At 37.7% G+C, this 22069-nt stretch overlaps 1 protein-coding gene and 1 long non-coding RNA gene across 2 annotated transcripts; one reads left to right on the top strand and one right to left on the bottom strand.

The window, feature by feature from the left end:
* Nucleotides 1-785: 785 nt before the first annotated feature.
* LOC149311030 (pancreatic secretory granule membrane major glycoprotein GP2-like) lies at nucleotides 786-21024 on the bottom strand. The gene is made up of 9 exons (XM_089528448.1): nucleotides 20943-21024; nucleotides 14869-14957; nucleotides 12844-12948; nucleotides 11690-11850; nucleotides 10814-10949; nucleotides 7236-7330; nucleotides 5840-6008; nucleotides 3051-3171; nucleotides 786-1015 (listed from the first exon to the last, which is right to left on the bottom strand). Exons 1-9 carry the CDS (start codon nucleotides 21022-21024, stop codon nucleotides 840-842), a joined length of 1134 nt encoding a protein of 377 aa, XP_089384574.1. The 3' UTR covers nucleotides 786-839.
* On the top strand, nucleotides 4280-21808 carry LOC149311029 (uncharacterized). Its single transcript, XR_016281602.1, has 3 exons — nucleotides 4280-4335; nucleotides 5998-6178; nucleotides 20857-21808. It is a non-coding gene; the product is annotated as an uncharacterized LOC149311029 (long non-coding RNA).
* Nucleotides 21809-22069: the final 261 nt, after the last annotated feature.

Here is a 22069-nt window from a genome sequence, read left to right as displayed (position 1 = left end):
AAGTCCTTATGTAACATTTTCAAATACAGCATATTTTTAATAAATGTGACACTTATAGATAAAAGTAATTACTCTTCCATGCACTAACTCTCTGTTGGACCTTACAAGCTAAAAGTTTTTAAAATGGACAGAGTGACTCCAAGTGAAAATGAAGATTTTCCACCTCATGTACCAATGACATGTACACCTTTAGGTAATGTGCAGCTTGATCTGAGCAGGTGAGGGCACCATTTGTTGTTCCACGTCAAGCTGCAAAATGTCTTGAGCTTACCTTGAAGAGCCCTATTTGTGAACACAATATATAAACACTGAACCATATCCTTCAATTGTTTAGGTTTTCACACTTTAAAAAAAAAACAACACTTGATTATTTCTTTGGAAGCAAATTCTGTTAGAAAATAGACCTTTATTCTAGAAAAAAAAGTTTCATCATCTTTATCACAGAAGTGCAATAAGACTACTTCAAGTATCATGACAATTTTTTTACTCAACATGCTTTTGTAGGGAAATAATGCTTTCCAGATGTGTAAACTGAAGCAAAATCACATGTGTAAACTTCTCCAGATGTATGTCCTTTTTTGTACATAAAAACACTGTTCAGATCACACATGGCCCTACTCAACAACGTATTATAGGATCACTTAAATTTATTATTTAGTCTTCCATCTCACTTTTGGTAAGCTTGATTTACAAATGGTGATAAATATCCTTACTAACCTAGGCCTGTGAGATGAAAATGAAGAAAAAAATACAAACGTATGCAAATTAATGTTTATAAAGTACAATACAATTCAGTTGCTGGAATGTGGGTTGATTCTGTGATACTATTGGGTAACTGTTCAATGTTGTGGTATTTCAGAATGGTGGAAACGGGACATTGTCAGCTGTGCTTGCATAGCAGGGTATGTCCTTCTTGAATGAAGCAAAAGGTTTCCCAAAACTCCTGTAATCACTAAAACAGCCAGTAGAAGCCCACCAAGGACCAACATTTCTAGTGGTGAAAATCTTCCTTTATCTGAAAGAGAGGATAGCAGTTTAAAAAAAAAAAAATGAACACTTTACCAATGAATCTAACTTTAAAGAATCAAAACTGAATTATATTTACTGTACATGTTATCTTAACAAAGCAGAAAGATGAATTTCACTTGGACAGATGGCAGAGAAGGTGAATACATTGATCTTAAACACTCATAACAAAAGCATGGAGCTACATTAGTTAGACCATTGATCATCCATTTTAGTCCAACATATTCTACTTGGCTGCTTCAGCATCACCATCAGATGCTGTTTCCAGTCTAACTAAGGCGAGGTAGAGACCGCCCAAAAAGGGTGGTCTTCCTGCGCCTTGTTTTGTTCCATGAGGAAACCACAGCGGAAAAACCGTGCGGCTCCCTCACAAAACGCGGGTTCTTTTTGCAGCGCCATAATGATGCTGCAGCGCGCCAACTGTGCACTCAAGATGTCATTATGGTGCGAGGCGTCCATTGTGTCAAAATGGTGGTGCCCATCTGTACAAGGTGCTGCCATTTTGACGCCCTCGTCACGTGCTAGGGGTGAGACACGTATGGGCAGTGCGCCCTCAGCCAATCCCTAGCACGTGACAAGGGTGCACTATAGGCCTGTCTGGATCGGGCCTAAGGCCCTGAACAGATAGGCCAAAATAAAACTGCTTCAGGTCACTTTGAAGGTATGCTGTTTAAATGACACACACATCTTAAGAGGCCAGAAGCTGCGCCAAAGCTGCACTTCAGTCCTTAGGACTGGAGCATGGTTTTGGTGAAACTTCCGGCCTCTTAGGACACATGCAGCATTTAAATAAAATACCTCAAATGACCCGAAGCAGCTTTATTTTGGCCTGTCTCTTCAGGTACTAAGTCACTGAGATACCCCTGAATCTGGAATCTGCAGAGATATGCATGTAAGAAAAAAAGGGGGATGAAAAGTCTGTGGTCTTTCCAAAGGTGGACTTCAGCCTCATGAATCTTATCCAATATGGTCAATGCTTCAGCTCCAACAACTTCTTGATGTAAAGTCTGTGCTTATTCTTCATACTATTAGACAGTGCATTTGATAACTTCCCACCAAGGGTTTTGTTTTAGTGAGAATGGACAGTGAACACCTTCTCATTTGCTTACACTTTAATCCATTAAGAAAATGGCACCTTAGTGTAATAATTATCAGTGGGCATTGCACTTAGTTCTGGGCACCAGACTTAAGGATGTGGACAAACTGAAATAGGTTCCAAAAAGGCAACAATGATAGACAAGACTTTGGAAAACAAATCTCATTGAGAGAGGGGGGAAAAGTGAAGGTATGGGGTATGCTGATTCCTGAAACATGAAATTTTTGTAATCACATCCATATAACTTTCCATTTATGAATGAAATGGTTTCAGGTTTGTGGTGAAATGCACATGCAAAAGAGAGAAAGAGAGAGAGATAGAGTGGATGGGAGAGGAGGTTGAAGGAAAAATAGAAATATTCAGAAAAAAGTAACTTGTATACATTGAGAAGCTATTTTTAAAAGTTATGAGAGATGGAAAGTTGCCCACAGATACTGATGAAGTAATTTAAGGTTTTCAAGGATGGCCCAATCCATGTTCAACACCACTCATCCACACCCACCCCACAGACTCATCAGAAGGGAACTGGTAATCCAAACTATACAGTACAACGAAAACTGAGTTCCAACCAACAAATGCTGAAGAAATACTGGTTTTGTTTCACCCATGGTTACAAAATGTTGCATAAGCATTGGAGTAGAAAAGGAAAACTAGGGGTGGGACTGTGTTCCAATGGAACTCAGATATTAGAATTTTGAACAGAAGCATCATATTTGTTGTAGGGCCACATCAGACAATGGATGGATGGATGGATGGATGGATGGATGGATGGATGGATGATAGATAGATAGATAGATAGATAGATAGATAGATAGATGATAGATAGATAGATGATAGAGTTAATACATTGTAAAAAGAGAAAAGTATTCTTTACTAGGGGTCAGTTTGAGGGATTTTATTTTAAAGCACGTGTACATTAATTACTTACTTATACCAGTTTCTTCATTACCTATCAGCTTTCGTTTGATAGGTCCATATGACACCATGTGATTAGAAAAAGGTGTGACTTCTCTTTTCTTTCTGATTAGATTATCATCATCTGTACAGTTCTAGAAAAAATGTCACCCAATAAATGCATATATGCCATGTGAGAGTATAGACTAGTACAAATAATTGGAGTAAAATCCCATATGACTATTGAAAGACTAGTTATTTCATCTCACAAATTAAAATAAAATGTTATGTTTTAGCAATGTTTTCCAGTTACACTATGTGCATATGTTATTGCCCAAACATAAACTTTCTGAATACACTATCCGGACTCTTAGAACGGATGTGTAATTTGCTATTTCATTGCAGTCTGTGAAATGACCAAAGAAATGCAGTAAGGGAACAAAAAATGATGGTGTGACTGCAGTGGAGGTAGGGAGGGAAGGGAGTGGGAGAAAGAAAGAGAAAGAATTGAGGAGCTGGAAGGTATTGCAGGAGAAACAACTCAAAAACATGGAAATCAGTAAGAATATTATGGTGCTTTCCTACATGCCACAAAGTAAATTGACATACAGGTTGAATCTCCGTTATCTGAAATGCTGGGGACCAGAATGGTTTTGGATTTTGGATTTTTCCAGATTTTGGAATATTTGCATATACATAATAAGATATTGTGGAGATGGGACCCAAATCTAAACATAAAATTCATTTATGTTTTGTATACACCTCAGACACATAGCCTAAAGATAATTTTATATACATTTTAAATAATTTTATGCATGAAACAAAGTTTGTGTACACTGAACCATCAGTAAACAAAAGTGTCACTAGCTCAGCCACCCATGTTGACAATTTTGGATTTTGGAGAATTTTGGATTTTGGAATTCTAGATAAGGGATTTTCAACCTGTATTATGTTCTCTATTTTTTAGGCAGCTCTACTTTTATTAAGTGAGCAATGACTTCAGAGTGACCTAGCTAGAAAATTCACTATGATCTGCTTATGGGACATGACTCACCATTTTGGAATCATTACTCCTCCATAAAAGTTTTCTTCCTGCATTGGAGTTGGAAACTCCCTGCTATTGTTTATCACATTGGCCTGAAGAGTTTTACCAGCTATGTGGAGTTAGTATTTGATTTTATAGCAGCCTCCTTCCAAAGTGTCTCACTGACTCCTGGTTTCAACCTGACCTTGCTTTTTCTGTCAATCTAATTATGTTTTTGATAGAAAAATAATTCTTTCTGTGAAGCTTCATCTCTACAACTGCACTTACTGCTAAGGTAAACACATCTATTTTCTTTTTTAAAAAACCTGGAGAGAGTGAAGCTTATGCTCCACTGTCACCTACCTATGGTCCATGATTCAAGTACAAAACACCTTTTAAGGAGCAGGATATTGTGCTGCATCCATTTGAAAATTCTGTCTCAATTACCAAGATAATATTTTAGTAGATTGCCAGTAAAGGTCATCTAGTTAAACTGCCATGAAGCGCCTTCAGATGTTTTCCTGTGATGTTATGTGTTTGAAAGGGTAGGATGATTCAGAAATTGGGAAAAGTGGTGCTCACATTGTTTTCCTCCCAAAACCTCTCCCAGACTTCCCTTGATCAGCTGCAAGCTTAAAAAATAAGGATGGAAGGGAATCCACAAAGGCTCCCATACTGGCAGTAAATTGGAATTCCTTCACAATCTCCTTCATTGCCTTATCCCCCAAGGTCAACCAGGAAATGAGGCTAAGAGACCTTTTTGGTGACTGTTCCTGTATTGTAGCATTACTTTTCTCTATGTGTTATCTTTCTGTTGGAAGAAATAACTTTTTGAAAAACTCTATTAAACTCTTGACAACTGACTCACTGCTGAAAAATAGCCTTTTAATGGGATGTGCTGCACTTTTGTGGCCTAATCCATGTGTTGTTAAAATTGTTTTAAATTGGTTGCTTGTTTTAATAAGATTATCCATTGTGTTATATTTCAACATGATAGCCTACTTATTTTTAGCCATGTTGTGAGCCACTTGAGGTTCCAGCAATGGGATGAAGGCAGGATAGGAATAAATAAAATAATAGATAATGCCAGGCACAGAAACCATTCCCTGTCTACCACACCTTATCAAGTCAATTCTCTACTTTGAGCCTTCTCCTTCTCTAAAGTTCTCCCTTCAGAAACCCTTTCGGGATTTGGGGATTCTTTGCCTTTCATTCCCCACTCCATTTCAAATTGCTGTTCTTCTCTTCTTCTTCTTTCCTCCTCTCTTCTGACTTTTCTCCCCCCCCCCCTCTTTAATCTGTCTAGTGGAAGACCTGAGAGGAAAAGGCTGTGGACAATGCTTTAGAAGTACTAGTGTTAATGCTACCACACTATCACTAAATAATTTAAGATAAATTACTAAAGTTATACTATACAGGAAATTTTATAAAAATCATAATTTTGTTACAGTATTAATTTTTTTTAAAAAAATCATTCAACCACTATTGAACACCACTAATGGACTAATGCTTCATTAAATGTTTATTGTTACTCAAAAGCTACACTGTGAGAATTCAGATAATGAATTTTAAAGTCATGGTTGATCATTGTAATGCATTTGGGATAACAAATTAATGTTTGATGCATAATATCCTAATTGGTAGAGAAAATAAAATCAATTAAGTAAATCTTTTAGCAGGCGAGTAAGAAAATTTAGTTTCTTCTTCACTACTGACTTTTTCAGTGCTAGGGGAAAGTACCAAAATCCAGATATTACCAGCATACATATTAATATGTGGCTCCATATTTATCAACTTACCGGTTTGCAAGTATCGGCTGTACTATGACAAATCTGAACTGTGCAGTGTAAGAAAACATGATTGAATGTGATGCCAACAAATTTGAACATTTGGATCCTAAACATTGCTTCTTCTCCTTCTCCATTTCTTATTACTGACAGAGTTTCATCTTTTACAGTTTGTGGACAACTGCACAGAAACACAAATAATGAAAACATGACCACATTGAGAGGAATTTCTTCAAATGGAGGAACAGTGTGAGGCCCCTCTAAAAAACCTGATCACCACAATGGATCCAGTAAACACCAGACTCATCTGAGCTGGAATGAGTGAGTGAAGAGTGAAACAAGCCAGACCTGGTAATCTCTTTATCTTTTTATGGCAGGGAATGAGTGGGTCTCCAGATATTGTTGGACTGCAACTACTATCAGCCCTAGTCACCATAGCTGTGGTGAGAAAAAGATGGGAGTACAGTGCAACAGCATCTGGAGAGCTACACTCCTAGTCCTTTCCTTATAGAGTACCTTGGCACATACTGATGTGCAGAGTTTCTTATGTAGATGAAATAGTAAACCTGGTTCAAACTGTAACATTTCAGGCTACAAGTGGGATACTCACGTAATTACATACTTTGAAAACAGACGTGTGTAGAACAATCTAAAACAAATTTTCCATCTGATCTGATGCCTTGTAAATTATAAGAATGTTGGTTCATTCATAGATGACAAAACATTTGGTATGGATCAAAGTATGAGAGCTCCTGGAACAGACCAATAGTTCCAGGAATGCTGAGCTAGCCTGTTTCTAGATGTCATTCCATGCCATGCCTCCAAAAGGTTGTGCCCACATTCATGTCCAATCATACCCTACATATACTGGAGTTTTGTCCACTCTTCCCCCTGTGCTTGATATGTGGTTAACTATACTCAGCCTTGTATATCAGTAAGGATTTGGTTCTCAAGTCCATATAAATCTATGGACAGTGACATGTGCACGTCCACTTTGGTACACATGCATACCCATGCTGCCATTGACTTATATAATACAGGGCTAGCTGTGGACACTCCAAACTGTTGATAGCTAGCCTACTGTACAAGTACGTTGTCTCTCTCCATTAACTTAATTATTCTGGCTCATGTTCCTCTCAAAGTATCAATATTCACAGTCTGGTATATCTGTTTTTTTTTAAATTACAATCATGGAAGAAACATGTCAGAGAGGTAAAGTCCTGTACCATCTTAGCACCATCACTGTAGAAAAATGAGAAAAAGAAAAGAAAATGCAGCACAGTGCAAATAAATTGTTTACCCTGCTTACAGAAATGTAAGAAAGGAAGGAAGACCAGAGGAAATCCTCTGTGGTAATATGTCACATATTTCTGGAATTGCCCAGAAATTTAGATGGTGGGACACCAACCTCTTCTTAATAAAGGAATACTGAACAACATGGACAGGATCATTTGTTGGGGTAGACCAGCAGTTTTCAAGTCTAATGATGAAGTTACCTGGAACCTGACAAAACAGAGAAACAGCATACACAAATTGGAATTTGTAAAAATCACTATTAATACATAACATTGGTATCTAATATATATAGCTGAGGAAAGACTGCTACCCACCACAACAATGAAAGTCTCCCACAGACAACAGTATTTCAGAAAATCTCATACTTTTGGTAGGCACATGTATGCACTGAGTGAATCCCAGGACACACACTCTTAGACTGATTTTAATTTACTCAAGAGACAAAATTAAAGGAAAGCTTTCTCTTATAAAACAGGTGCAAAGTTATGAATAGCAGATAGAATTATGTATTATTTTTGTCTCAGGCTAAGGCTACACTGTTCCTGATAGACTGATAATCTGTTCAAACATGCTGATATATGCTGGTACTGGTAAGTCTATGCTAAAATAGGTATTTGTTCCATAATGCTTATAATAGATGCTTGTTAATATGCTTATGATGTAATGGATGCTGTTATGATTTAACAGTGCTCAAGAAGATCAGTCCTTGAATGCCTGTGTAATCACAAAAGTGGTTAGAAATGTATAGTTCATCAATAGATAAGAATGTGTTCTTGAACAGAACAGGAGTGTCTTTGCCCAGAACCAGAGAGAACACTCTTGAAGTCAACAAATCAGTTATAACAGGAGATTTTTACACGGGCTTTTATACCATCATTTTCCCAACAGCATAAATATGTGTTTAACTTTAAGAATGGATCTTACTGCATTCACCCATTTGCAGCCCAGCTGCAACCCAGGCTTATCCCACAGCTTTTCAAACATGGGAAAATCCTGTGCTTGAAAAGCTATGGGACAAGCATGGGTTACAAATGGGCTGCAGATGGGAAAATATGGTAAGACCCATCTTTAAAGTTAAACATGCATTTATCACATCGGGAAAACTATAGGATAAAAGCCCGTGTTATAATCTCCATAGTTTCCATCTCCATCAGAAGCATGTCTTTTATGAAGTGACTGAGTCTTAACTGCTCATACAAGACCAAGCCAACTCAAAATACCAAGCCTTATGAGGAATAATTTAGGGAACTGGGTATGCTTAAGCTTGTAGAAGATAAGACTGAGAGGGGACATGATCGCCATCTTTAAATATCTGAAAGAATCTCATGCAAAAGATAGCTTGTTTTCTGCTTCTTTAGAGACTAGAACACTAGATTCAAATCACAAGAAAAGAGATTTTACCTAAATATTAGGAAGAACTTTTTTCCTGTAAGAGCTGTTCAGCAGTGGAATAGACTGTCTTAGAGGGTGATGGACTCTCCATATTTGGAGATCTTTAAAGAGAGATTGGCTGGGCATCTTTTGTTGTGTATTCCTGTATTTATAGGCCTAGACAGCCCATGCAACCCCTTACAGATCTATGATTCTATATAAGATTCTGTAAATTGGAAAATCTGAACTGAGTGGCAAATGAATGACCTCATTGTTCTTGCTAACCAGCAGTCTGACCCTATGAGTCCTGGCTGTATTACAGCACCACCTACTACAAAATATTGTAATGATCAAAGCTATGTAAGCTTTGAACACTATCATTTGAACACTATCATTCAAGACTGATTTAAAGATAAAAGAGCCTGTGAAGTCACAGCAGAGCTCTGAAATGGCTTTTCAAAAGTGTTAAATAGATTCACAGAGGTTAGGTCTATCAGCCATCACAGATCACAGGTACTCTTGAGTATCACATTCTAGGAGCAAACACCATGAAGCAGTTGCCATCTCCTTACTCTTTTTAATAGAGTGTACAGAGGACAGTGCTGTCTTTGAAGGTATCCTCTCTTTGAAGTGATATCCAGTTTAAACCGGGTTTAAAGATAAAAGAGACTAAGATACCAGACCGGGGATTTTGATATTGCCCATAAGAGTCAGCACCTGAGCAGGCACACAAGCATTTTTAAAGTAATAGTTGTGTGTCTAAATGGACACTCAGTACTAGCTTTTGGACTTGTAGTAGAGATAAAGGAATACATATAATTTAATCAACAAGCCAAGAACATAGATTCAGATTGGAAATTATCCTGACTAAGGCAAAGATCTGATGAAGTGGACTATGTCCACAAAAGGTTATTCTAGAAAGTTCTTCTCCATAGTGCTGAAATGTGCTACTAGATTCCTTTACATCTTTTTATGAGAGAATATGGTGTGTGTAAATGTACTTGCAAACTCATTTGTCTCCTCAAATATCAGAGTTATATATACCAAAGAAACACCCACTGACAAACCATTTGCATGAGAAAATGGACATCCAATAATGATTTCTTTAAAACTACCATGTTTCCCACTATGGTGAGTTGTGGCACATTTCTCTTTCAGTTCTATTTCTAAATTTGCTCCCATGCACATGAATTAACATAAGCTAAATTTATGCAAACTAGTGTCCTTCTTTGTCCTCCTTTTCATTTGAGTCCTCTCTCCCCATCTCTCTTTTATAAGCAAGACTCAGTGGATTGACTTGAGAGCATTTTTCAATGAGGGTTGGGGTGGGGAGGAAAACTTAATAACTTCCAAAACTAATTACCATAAACCAAACAGAGAGTGAGATCCTGCTTCAGGAGATCATGCACCTATGTCTCTGTGGCTACGTCTCCCAATGTTAGCCCCCAAACTCTCTTGTACAGTTCCCCCAACAGAGCCATTTCCATGTTATTGGAGTACAGGGGGATTAGTAGGAATGTCTCCAGCAGCTGGCTGTGCTACAAGGAGATGCTCTGCACAGACCTTCTTGGAGCCCTTGGAAATCTCAGTAGATGCTTCTTATGGTGCATCCAGCTATAGGAACATTGCTGCCCATGTTCCTGCTCATCTCCTTGTTCTGCAGCAACATAGAAAGGTCATGTGGGGATGGGCTGTGCTGTTTACAAGGTGAGTTGAGGGGGGTGATATTGGCTTTGCATAATTGGAACAAAATTCCAACTTCTGCAACAGCAACAAAAAAGTGACTGGGGATGGTATTATGCCAATAGATAAATGATAATTCATGGCATCATAATTCATCAAGAGGATGCCAGTCAGACTAAACAGATACTATAAAAGATAGAGAGGCACAATGAGCTTAGGTGAAAACACCTAAGTTAAAAGAAGAGCATATAGAGCTGAAAAAAGTAAAGTTAGGGCCCTCCAATGAATGTGAATTCTCTGGTTTAGAAACTGGTTTTCAACCCCTAGTCTCTTGTTTTGTCCTTCATGCCAGAAAGGCAAGTTACCTCCTTAATTCCACTGGCCTCCTCCACATGATGTCACTTCTGATATGAATTTCTTTTTCAATGATTTTTTGACATATACTTCATGGACCTTCCAAATACATGTGAGAGAATATAAGTATAGATAGCCCCAAAATCTCCCCCCTTTCTTTTTTGTTTTTCTTCTTATGAATCTTATCTTACACCTGGTAAGACAAAATTGCCTTTTCATTGCTACCTATGAAGTACTTTGAATCCCAGCTTCTTTGAGGGCTCAGTAATACCAGACAGGTACCATTTTAACTTTGACAAATATGTTGTCCTCTAGAGTCAGAAAAGGGATAGTAGTCCACATGTCTTCAAAATGTTGGTCCTTGTACAGCATCATGGACACAGAGAAGTTCCCATCTTCAGTGTTCAGTGTAATGGACCTATTGAACAAGAGACAGAGATGTACATCACAAATAAACAAAGCTGCAGAAATAATACAATTGTCATGGTGACTATATGACACAATGAGTTATGTATGTTCTTTTCACTTCATCCTTCTCACCAAGGCTGTTTTTGCAAGGGCCCCAAGAGTTCCTGCATCCCTCAAGAAATTTGAGGGTGTAATCATACACTGATAAAAATGTATGTTAATCTAGGCCAAGTTATGGATCAGCTATATAAATTAGAATTATTACACCAATGGAACAGTTTAATAGACAAACATTTAAGATCAGGCTGCAAAGAATGTAGTAATTCTAGATTGTGACATGGGGAACTTGTAGCCCTTCAGATATGATGAACTATTGTTTTTGCATCATGTTTCATCAGTGCCCATGCAGGCAGGGACTGCTGGGAGGTGGAGTCCAGCAACATCTAGAGGACCACAAATGCACTACTATAGATAGTATCCTTTTTTCCCCTAGTACTTTTAACATCTGGACTGTACAAGGCACAGAAAGTAATCTTGAGCTGCTTTTCCCAGTAAGATGACATGAGAAAAATATTTGATAGGCCCAGACTTCTCAAGGAAACCATCTCAGATGGTTACACTTACACTAACCCCACAATTTCATTAGTGTACTTAGTAAAATGATTACATCAAGCTGATGCAGATGCCTCTCAAGTGGCCTTACTCCAGGCTATAAAATGTCAACATAAAGAAAAACAAGAATGGTCTTACCTGATATCAACACTGATTTTATTTTCGCCATTAGGTTGCTGTACCATGTAATTAATAGGGTATCGGCAGGCAAATGTAATATTGATGAAAGTTCTAGTGATTACATCAGAGAAATTGTTCTGAATAGTGTTGAGGAAAATTATATAATAACCATCTGAATCCTAAAAAACATTAAAAAGCAACAACACAGTAAGTCTCAGGTTCTCCAGGAGGAAAAATAAAAGTTACTAAAGAATGAAACAAAAATCACAAGCCCCCCCTCCCCCCGGAATCTAGTTTATTAGCATTTTGCCCACTTTAAAAAAAAATTGTAACATTCAATAACATTTTGGATGAAAACTTCATTTGCATAAGAAGCACCTTTTTGTATAAAATATGCTTGTGCCAAGCATTGCTTTTTGTCCAGAAATGTTTTTTTTCTGTACAAATTCTAAATGAGAATATTTTTCATGCCCCTAATAGTAACACAGTGACACTGGTAACATTAGATTCTGTCTGAATTGCACTTTGAAAATGAGAAGATTTGCTCCTCAGCTAGCAAGAGCAGAAGTGGACAACTGTAGCACTCCAGATGTTTTTGGCCTACAGTTTCCAGCTGCCCTAGAAGACATAGCCAGTGGAAAGGGGATAAGGGAGCTGCATGCCAAAAACATCAGGAAAGACAAAGTTGTGACCAGCCTTGTGCTAGCACAAGATCAGGTTTTGCCAAGAGTCCATGAAACACACATCCAGACTTGGCACAAGTGCTAAATGAGTCCACTTTCAGCTCTTCCAGTTTGAAGAGAAAAGGATAGAATCAAGGGTCTAATTTTGCACTGCAGAAATAATGCAGTTTGACACCACTTTAACAGCCAAGAGTCAATGCTATGGAATTCTGGAATTCATAGTTTGTTGTGGCAGCAGAGCTCTCTGACAGAGAAGGTTAAATATCTCACAAATCTACAAATCCCAGAATTTCATAACACTGAACTGTGGCAGTTACTAGTATCAAACTTCACTATTTTTGCACTAAAGATTAGACCAACACCCCTAAACTGGAGTGGTATGTTCATTGTAGGCACAGGTCTGGAATGTTACTTTTAAACAGAAGTAATAAACAAATGTGGCATACAAGAAATCACAAAGAAACCGCAGCAATATTTTTTGCCTATTACCATTTGTGTTCCACAGTCTGTGAAGTTGGTCTTAATCCTGAACACATAGAGGTTTCCTACTTCAGTGCCATGACATTCTGGGTCATTGAGATGCAAATCAGAAATCTGCAAAAAATGTTTTACCTTTTTTCAATTTTTTTCCAGTGAAATAGTCAACAACATCATATTTATAATTAAACAACCCAATTAATATATCCTGGGTCATAAAATCTGTTCTTTCATTGAAAACAAAGCATGGAGTTACACTTAAAAAGCATAAAATTACAGTTTCAAGAGCTGCAAAAATAGTTACCATTATAGTTAGATTTTATATTAAAAGGTTACTCTACATTTTTCCAGATCTCAGAGTAGTTAAAATAATTTTCTCTTAATTACTTTATAAAATCTTCTGAATACTACAATCTGTTGTCTTCCGGTGGAAAATACACTCTCTTCCCATCCATATCACTCAACAGTTACAAGACATTATGAGGTAGAAGCACAAGATGCAGAATGAACCTGAAACTGAACCATATAATATTCTTCTTCCATCATTTCAGATGCCATACATGGATAACTAACAGTAATTACAGAGCTACAGTTACACCACAAAAAAGTAATGTTACTTTCTAAAATTGCAGATATAACTTCAAAACATTGTATTTTTAAACTACCATTTCTAGAAAAGCATGGCCAGTGTTGCAAACTCCAGTTAAAACCACTGGTCTACATCTGATAATCTCAACTACAGTAGAGTCATTGAATCAGTGGAACTTACATAGGTGTTGATTTACCAAATTCCTGTTGATAAAAAGGTTGATTTAGTCTTAAAAAAAAATTAGTTAGATTTAGGTCATAACGTATAACTGGCCTTCCATATCCTTGAATTCTGTATCCACAGATTCAACCATCCATGGTTTGAAAATATGTTTAGAAATAATATAAATTCCAAAAAGCAAACCTTGATTTTGCTATTTTATATAAGGGACACAATTTCACTATGCCACTGTATTTAATGGCACTCGGACATCCATGAATTTTGATATCCCCGGGGGGTTCTAGAACCAAACCTTAGAGGATAGCTAAGCTCACTGTAATGTATAGTTTCACCATCATTATAGGGGAAAGTAATTAATAACAAGTAACTAGCTGCTTCCGAGCTCTGCTTGAAAGTATGGCATTACTGTATGCTAAGAATGCCACTTTTCCTTGCCTGGGGAACCTGTGCCTTTAACAGCCACATAACAGTCAATAAATTTCAACCACAGTTTCCCAAGGTCCACTTTTTGAATCTGTATTTTAGTCAAGAATATTAAAGCCAGCAGACAGCTGTAAAAAATGAACTGGTATATTTGCATTCATAATAAGTTGGAGCTGGCAGTTGTAACCATTGCTACTGAAAATTCATGGAGAATGTAAAAATTAAACAGGCAGTGTGGGGAAAAAAGCTGTCATGCACAGTTTGCTGGTGGTGGTGCTTCTCACCATGGGTGTCAGAAATCATTGCCCATTTGCTGAAAGCCTCCCTTGGTTTGTCAAATTGTAGTGGTTTGAGCATTGGACTACAGTTTTGAATATCAGGGTTCATTTCCACTCTTGACCATGGAAACCCACTGGGTGACCTTAGGCGAGTCACATACTCTCAGCCTCAGAAAACCCCATGATAGGTTCACGTTAGGGTTGCCATAAGTCAGAAATGACTTGAAAGCACACAACAACAACAACAACAACAAGTTAAAATAATCCAGTATTCAAAAACAAAATAAGTGAAAACTGAAATATAATGCTGCAGTATAGAATGCTCCTGTGCAGGGTTTCACCCAATTAGTTATGTCCACTTCCAGGACATTATATTGATTCCATTTAATTCTCCTGAAACCAATTAGACTGAGAATGTCAGTCCTCACTGAGCTAATTTGGATCCTGCCCCCTTAAGGATTTTTTACTTGAGAACTTTTTTCCAACAAGTTTCTTTAAATATTGAGAAGGAATGATCTCATTTTGAAATGGATTTACTCATTTAAAATTATGAAAGAAGGAACTTACTAATATTGGAGGATTCCTGGACAGGAAAAATATACTTGGGATTTCCACTTCAATCAGATCCTTGGTGCAGATGATGGTCTCATTGATTTCTATAGACATATTAAAATTGTTGTTTGTTAAAGGGAGAGGAGGCCTATACTAGAATGGTTTTACACACACACACACACACACACACAGAGAGAGAGAGAGAGAGAGAGAGAGAGAGAGAGCTTTCCAATTGAGATGAATAACTTTTATTTATTGTGAAACATTTGGAATACAAATTGATTGCATATATAAAACTGCTGATGATTTTTGTGCACCTGTTGTTATTAGAGACCAAATCAAACACATTGGCTGCAAATCAGAACTCACATATAGACAGAACGAATTCCTATTGAGAACTAAATGAGCTGGATGTGTCTTCACTGGACTCTTTCCTTTGCAATTGCCAACAATGGGAAAGCCCTACTTGTATACATAGGATCATATTTCCCAATTGGAAACTATCATCAGTTTACAATGCCTAAAATACCAGTTGTTGCTACTTATCCAAGTTTATCGGTTTGGCAGATGTAAATAACACTAGCTTTCTTTCATTGCAGAAGAAAGGGATATAAGAATATTGTGAGTGAAAGACATAACAATGGCAGGATTAGCAAACCTGATTCTGTGGTCTGAAGCATAAAATCAATACAAGCCAAGCCAAACTAGACATCACAAATCTGCTGCATATTTGGAGTTTTTCTTACCTTTGCTGCTAAAGAGTCTTCTCTGCTATCTTAGAACCCCTTCTCTCACTGAGACCTACTTGGCCATTGCCAAGGATATTGAAAGGTCATCTACTCTCTGTTGTATATCCCTAGCGCAGCCTCCTCTCATTCTAGATACCATACTGTATGTGCCTTTAACTAATTTAGCATTTTAGTTTCAATGAAGAATGCACAAGAAGCCAAATAATGACAGGGAACAAATTCTACTTGATTTTAGTAGAGTATAAAAAATGGAAACGAGTATTCTTTTCCCCAGTACATGCATGATTTATTGTAACAATTGGATATGAATGATGATATTGGAAGTAAAGATGTGACAAAACTTGTATAAAGTAATTAGTGAGAGTAGAAAGTCTAGATAATGCCAACCATTTATTTTTATCTCTCTGTATCTTTTTTGGTCAACATACTCATGTCATGTTGAGGATGGAGCAAGCTTGTTTTCTGCTGTTCCAGAAACTAGGGCTCAGTACATACCAGCTCCGAAAGGCACCTTCATCACATGCAAGGGGCACCCCGCCCACACGCCCCTCACCCCTCGCATGTGATGAGGGAGTCCTCACTGTCTGGTGCTGAATAGACGGTGTGTGCAGCAATGATGACACTGCTGCGTGGCATCCAAATGGAGCCATGCAGCAGCAACATGCTCACACTGCTGCAAGCTATTTGTGGCGGCACAAAAAGGTGCCACTTTTTAGTGGTCCTTTTTTTGTGTAGCAGCACCACGCAGTATGGTTGCTGTGGCGCTGCTACGCAGCAACGAGAGGCAGCTCCTGGCCGCCTCTTCCTGGTGCTTTGTACCACTCCTGAGACACAGAGCAATGGATGCAACCTACAGGAAAAGACGTTTCACCAAACATTAGGAAGAGCTTCCTGACAGTAAGAGCTGTTTGATAGTGGAACACACCATCTGAGAGTAGTGGAGTCTCTTTCTTTGGAAGCCTTTAAACAGAGGCTTCTTGAGTTGCAGAATGGTTGGGAGAAGAGTTGAGGAGGACATATTTAGACCATGTCGTATTCTTGATTACATCAACATGAAGTGATGAAGTGTGTGTATGCGAGGGAGGAAATGACCTACTTTACAGATAAAGTTTGGTTTTCTAAGCTTCATTTCAAATAAGACAATTTATACAAATCAGTTTATCCAGTAGTTACTTTTTTTTAGAAGTTACGTACAGCTTCACAATTCCCTGTTGGTGTCTATGCCAAAAAAGTAGGGGATACATCAGCAAAACATTTTTTAAAAGATTTGCCAGAAGAAGGAGAATTGAACCGCACCAATTGATTTTGATCTGTAGATGCAAATATAACAGCAATAAGTACAATTTGAGAGCCAGCATGATGACTAGGTTTGAGCATAAGACTAGGAATATAGAAATCAGGGTTTGATTCCCTTCTCGGCCATGGAAATCCACTGAGGACCTTGAGTGAGTCGTACAATCTGAACCCCTGAAAATCCTGTGATAGGGTCATCTTAGAGTCACCATTAGTAGGAAACAACTTGAAGGCACACAACAATAAAGTGCAGTTCTGTTTACATAGAAGTTCAATAGCGCGAAACACTGTAACCAGATTACTTTTTATTCCTTTCTTTTACACTACTGTCCAGATACTAACAATTTGGGGTGGGGGTGGGGGAGGAATTCAGTGTTCCTGTTCTCCTTTCTTATTATTTTATTTGCTTCAAAATGATCTCCCTAGATAACCTTTCAAATGATTGTCCTCAATTAAAATAGGATACTTGGCTATCCAAATGGTGGCAGATTCTCCTTATCTCTGATGACTGGTGTTATCAGACTAAACTAGCCCACTATCACTGCAGGCCAATATATACGGTATATATACAACAATAATAATTGTTGCTATATAATTAACCACATTAAATCAACTAATGAAGTTATTTGAGAATTTTAAACTGGCATTGATTGGGCTAGCTTAAATGTTATTATGTGCCTTCAAGACATTTCTAATTTATGGTGACCCTAAGGCGAACCTATCACACTGTTGTCAAAAAGGACTGGAAAGATTTGTTCAGAGGCAGATTTGCCTTTGCCTCTTTCTGAGGCTGAAAGAGTGTGACTTGCTTAAGGTAACCTAGTGGGTTTCCATGGTCAAGCAGCAGTTCAAACTCTCTGTAGTCTAATGCTAAAAAGAAGTCATTACATTGGATTAATAGGAAATCTTAATTCCATATTCCATATCAACTATGATTTTTAAACCAGGTGGAGTGCTTTCCATTAAATGATGATAGGAGAAAAAAAAGCACTAGTCTTTAGAACCAATGGAAAAAACGCATGGAGCACTGATTAGCTGTGGCCTTTCAGAAATTGTGCATGCATCCGACAGATATTAAGCATCTTTTGGCTGATTGATTATTGTTCTTAACTGAAGCATCACAGAGTCTGGTTCCACTGAAGGTCCTTATATACAAATTGTCTTTTGAAATGCCACTGAGGTTATTGGCTTGAAAGAAGCATAAATTAAATTCAGGGCAGAATCATTAGCCTTTGGGTGGCTTAAAAGGAAGACAAATTAGCTTGCTCCTTTTGGTGGTTGATTAATGTATATCAAAATCTAATTTTAGTGCAGAATAATTTTTAGAAAATAATGGCTAAGTAGATGCCTTATCTATATCATATAAATGAGATTAAGTAGTGAGACCTAAATAGGAAAAGAAATATAGAAAGAAGGGAGGGAGGGAGAAGAATTGGAGGGGGAGCACCAAAGAGCAAGTACTATTCCAGCTCATTTTTTGAAATCCTGTTTGATTTATAGTCAATAATTGATAGAATCAGTGACTGAAGAAAATGGAACTGCTTTCTGACTGAATTAGCAAAATACTTTCCAAAGATATTTGAAGGTTACAAACCCAAATCCTGTGCAATAATGTAAGGTGAAGTCACCTAAAAATGACTTAGTAAAACAAGGATGTTGCACATGGACACACTAAGCACTTAACTGGGTCAGAGCAGAAGGGAAGGACTAACAGGTGTAATGTGGGAAGATACTTGTTTGTGGACATACAGCTCTGCTACTTCTGGACAAATCCACAGGTTATGCATGGATGCTTTGGGCATTTAAAAATATCCAAAAGCTGCTCTATGACAAGAAAACAATTATTTCTCAGTTTATATATACTATGAAATATTTTCAGGAGGTGCAATGTTTGCTCTTCTTAAATCGGTCATAAATAAATCCAGAATTTCAACAAAGACATAGAAGAAATCTTTTCCCATTATATATGCCCTCCACCCAAGGATTGAGAAAATTATTATTGTGTTTCTGTCTCTATTTACTGTCAATTTTTATTTAGATAGAGGTGTTATGCCTAGACGTGAGTGGATCAGTGTTACGTTGCTTACATATAAAATGGTGGGACCACAAACACTCCCATTTTCACATTCCCAGAGCTTTGTTGAAAGGAGCCAAGGCTTTGTGAGTGCCAATCTGTCAGTAAAACTGCTGAGAAGCAGCAGTTAATTTATGGGAAGAGAGAGGACAGTGCCAGCAGGGACTCTTGAACAAAAGCATGCACTGAGAAAACGTGGACAAGGACATGAGTGTGCTAAACTGATGGAAGGAGAACAGATGCCGCAGAGCACAGGATTCCTGTGCCTTTCATAGCTTTAGAACAGTAAGAACTACAGTTTTCCATTGATGACTAAATTCACCATCTTAAGTTCCCCCTTTTTTTTGTCTGTACAAGTGTCCATGGTATAGGAACATTATCCTCTAATGCAGAGATGGGAAAAATCTTTCACCCTCCAAATATAGCTGAACAGCAACTCCTATCATCCCATCCTACTAAAAATACTGGCCAGGGCTGATGGAATCATGTGCTGTCGACTCCAGTTCTAAATGCTGGTATTTCTAATTGTCACTATCTGGTTTTATTGTTTGCTGCAGCCCCCACCCTCTTTATGATATGCTATTATTGATTCATTCTCTCTCTCTCTCTCTCTCTCTCTCTCTCTCTCTCTCTCTCTCTCTCTCACACACACACACACACACACACACACACACACACACACACACTCTTCAAAATTTAACTGAAGATTCTTTAGATGCTCAAATCCTCTGATCTGGATTCCTTTTTTCAATGTTACTTGTTATTTATTTGCAAGTAAATGGATTTAGGATCCTCTGTTAAGGGGTCTCTCTCCAAACAGCTGTTGTGATTTTCGAATACCAACTTTCACAAAAAGTAAGGGAAAGCTTCTATGAAAGTTGCAATATAGATTCCCTTAACGTGTCTGAATGTAGACTTCATTCATGGACTTTACATCCTATTGAAATCAATGAGACCTGTTAGTCATGAATTAAGACCACATAATTACAATGAAACACAATCCAACCCTATTTTTAGTTTCCTGAATAGTAACAAGCAGAGGAGAGGTCACTCTCTTTTTTGTTTTGTTCTGTTTTGACCACTCTATCACTGTGCGTTCTTTGAATACTGATATTCCATTCAACTGATAAACTGATAAGGAGTGGTTTAAAGAGAAAAAAAAATTATTGGAAGAGAATTAAACTTTAAATCACCTTAGTTGCTCCTGTTTCATCCTTGTTCCTCAAGAAAGCTTGAATGTTTACATTCCCATAGACCAAGAAAGCTATCTAACAAATATTTCCAAATATTTTTTTCTCTCATTTCGAAATGCTTCTATTAAAAGCAAGGCTCTCTGATAACCTACAGGCACAAACCTTACTCTGAAATTTCTTACAATAAACAAATACTAGTTTATGCATTAACAAAACTGGCTAGTTCAAAGTGATTCTTTACACACTGACTTCCAACACAAACAAGATTTCAAAGAAGATATTTTAATAACAGTGTTATTATTTATTCTAAAACCTGTAATTTGCTTTTCAGGAATTCAAGGAAAGTGGAGATCAAATTATGACTATCTTTAAAAGCAAAGAACATTATATTATAATGCAACCAGATCAAATCAGTAGCTACTAACATTTGTAATATGGGTTGCCCTAAAAGCAGATCATTCGTGTTAGGGTTCTGATTTTAAGAGAGACCAATATGAAAAAATCCTCATAAGCCTTACTTTTCAGTTGTAGTGCTTACATAAAAAGGTACTTGAAAAAGACATGGTGTTTCTTCTTAACTGTTAAGGAATCAGTAAAACGATTATTTCCCCCCTGCAATATATAGCACTTGTATGCCATGAACTATGTTCTGAAAGATATATTTTCACAGCATCTTTATGCCTCTTTATAACAGAACAGAATGAGCAAGCATTTGGAAGTGGGCCTGAAATATTACAGAGCTGAGAAATTCTTTTGGGAGATTCTTGAAGAGAAACTCACCCTCTCCAGTGTTGGAGCTACTGGAAGACATCAAGAGAGAAGCTGCCAGGATGACAGCTAAAGACAGTTTGCGTGGTGCCATCAAACTGAAGTTTCCTCAAAGAGCACTGGCCAGGAAATTCCCTGCAACTTACTGATGCTTCCTGCTATCCTTTCCAATTTATGTCTTGGCTGAAGGTTTTAGATGAGTGTGTATTGCAAAAGGTTCTTCACAGCCTTTTCCCTTTCTGAACTTGTTCACAGCAATGAATGTCTCCCATCTCTGAAGGCACAAGGGTGTCCTGGAAGCAACAATAGGATTCCACAGAGAGAGCCAGTGGAGACCATGATTACTCATGCCAAACCCACTACCTATTTTAGTGCTGAATTCTCCTCAACAAGGAACCCCCTTCCCTTTTTTCCTCCCCCATTTTTTGTCTTTTACTATAGCAGCAACGTCCACATCACTCCATCTTCTTGCATTCTTGGTTGGTGTTTTATATCCTTCCATTCTGCTTTATAGAGGGACAGGAAATGATTTACAGCTCCTTTTTCTTGTCCCCTGAGAATGGAGAATGAAAGGACAACAAATAAAAGAAAGAACCTTGCAACGTTTTCCCTGCAAACAGAATTGTTCCCTTTTTTCCCTATAAGCAAAGCAACATACAATATGTTTAATTTTTTTAAAAAGCATTAATGGGCACTCCTCTCAGTCAGACACTCTCAATTTCAAAAAGATTGTCAGTTTGAAACAATATGTACTTCTCAGTCAAGCTTTCCATTATTTCCAGGCAATGACTCTTCCCATAGAGAAAGAATTTCAGTGAAGAAACACAATGGACAGGGCTGGAGATTGAGCATGGGGAAATACTTTCAAGATATATTGGGCCCATTACAATATAGGACTTTTTGTCCAGAGCTGCCAAACTGCTTTTTGAATTGTTTCTTGCAAGTTGCATCAGACAGACTATACTAGATCTTGCGGGGTCAGGGAAGGGGGAGGTGTTAATGATTTTTAGCAGGGAGGTGTTCATTCAAAACAAGGCTCTGAGATTTGATAGCTGTAAATTTGGAGATATTTATCAGAATCCAATTGTGAAAATATTATCAAAAAGATGGAAAGAAAAGTGATTTTTTTTTGGGTTGGG

The sequence above is a fragment of the Sceloporus occidentalis genome, unplaced genomic scaffold (genome assembly GCF_023333645.1).
Source record: "Sceloporus occidentalis isolate IW3139 unplaced genomic scaffold, rSceOcc1.0.p SCAF_6, whole genome shotgun sequence".
In the NCBI taxonomy this organism is placed as follows: Eukaryota; Metazoa; Chordata; class Lepidosauria; order Squamata; family Phrynosomatidae; genus Sceloporus; species Sceloporus occidentalis.
Note: the sequence above shows the minus strand (reverse complement) of the source record. Positions and strands in the feature narration are given on the sequence as shown.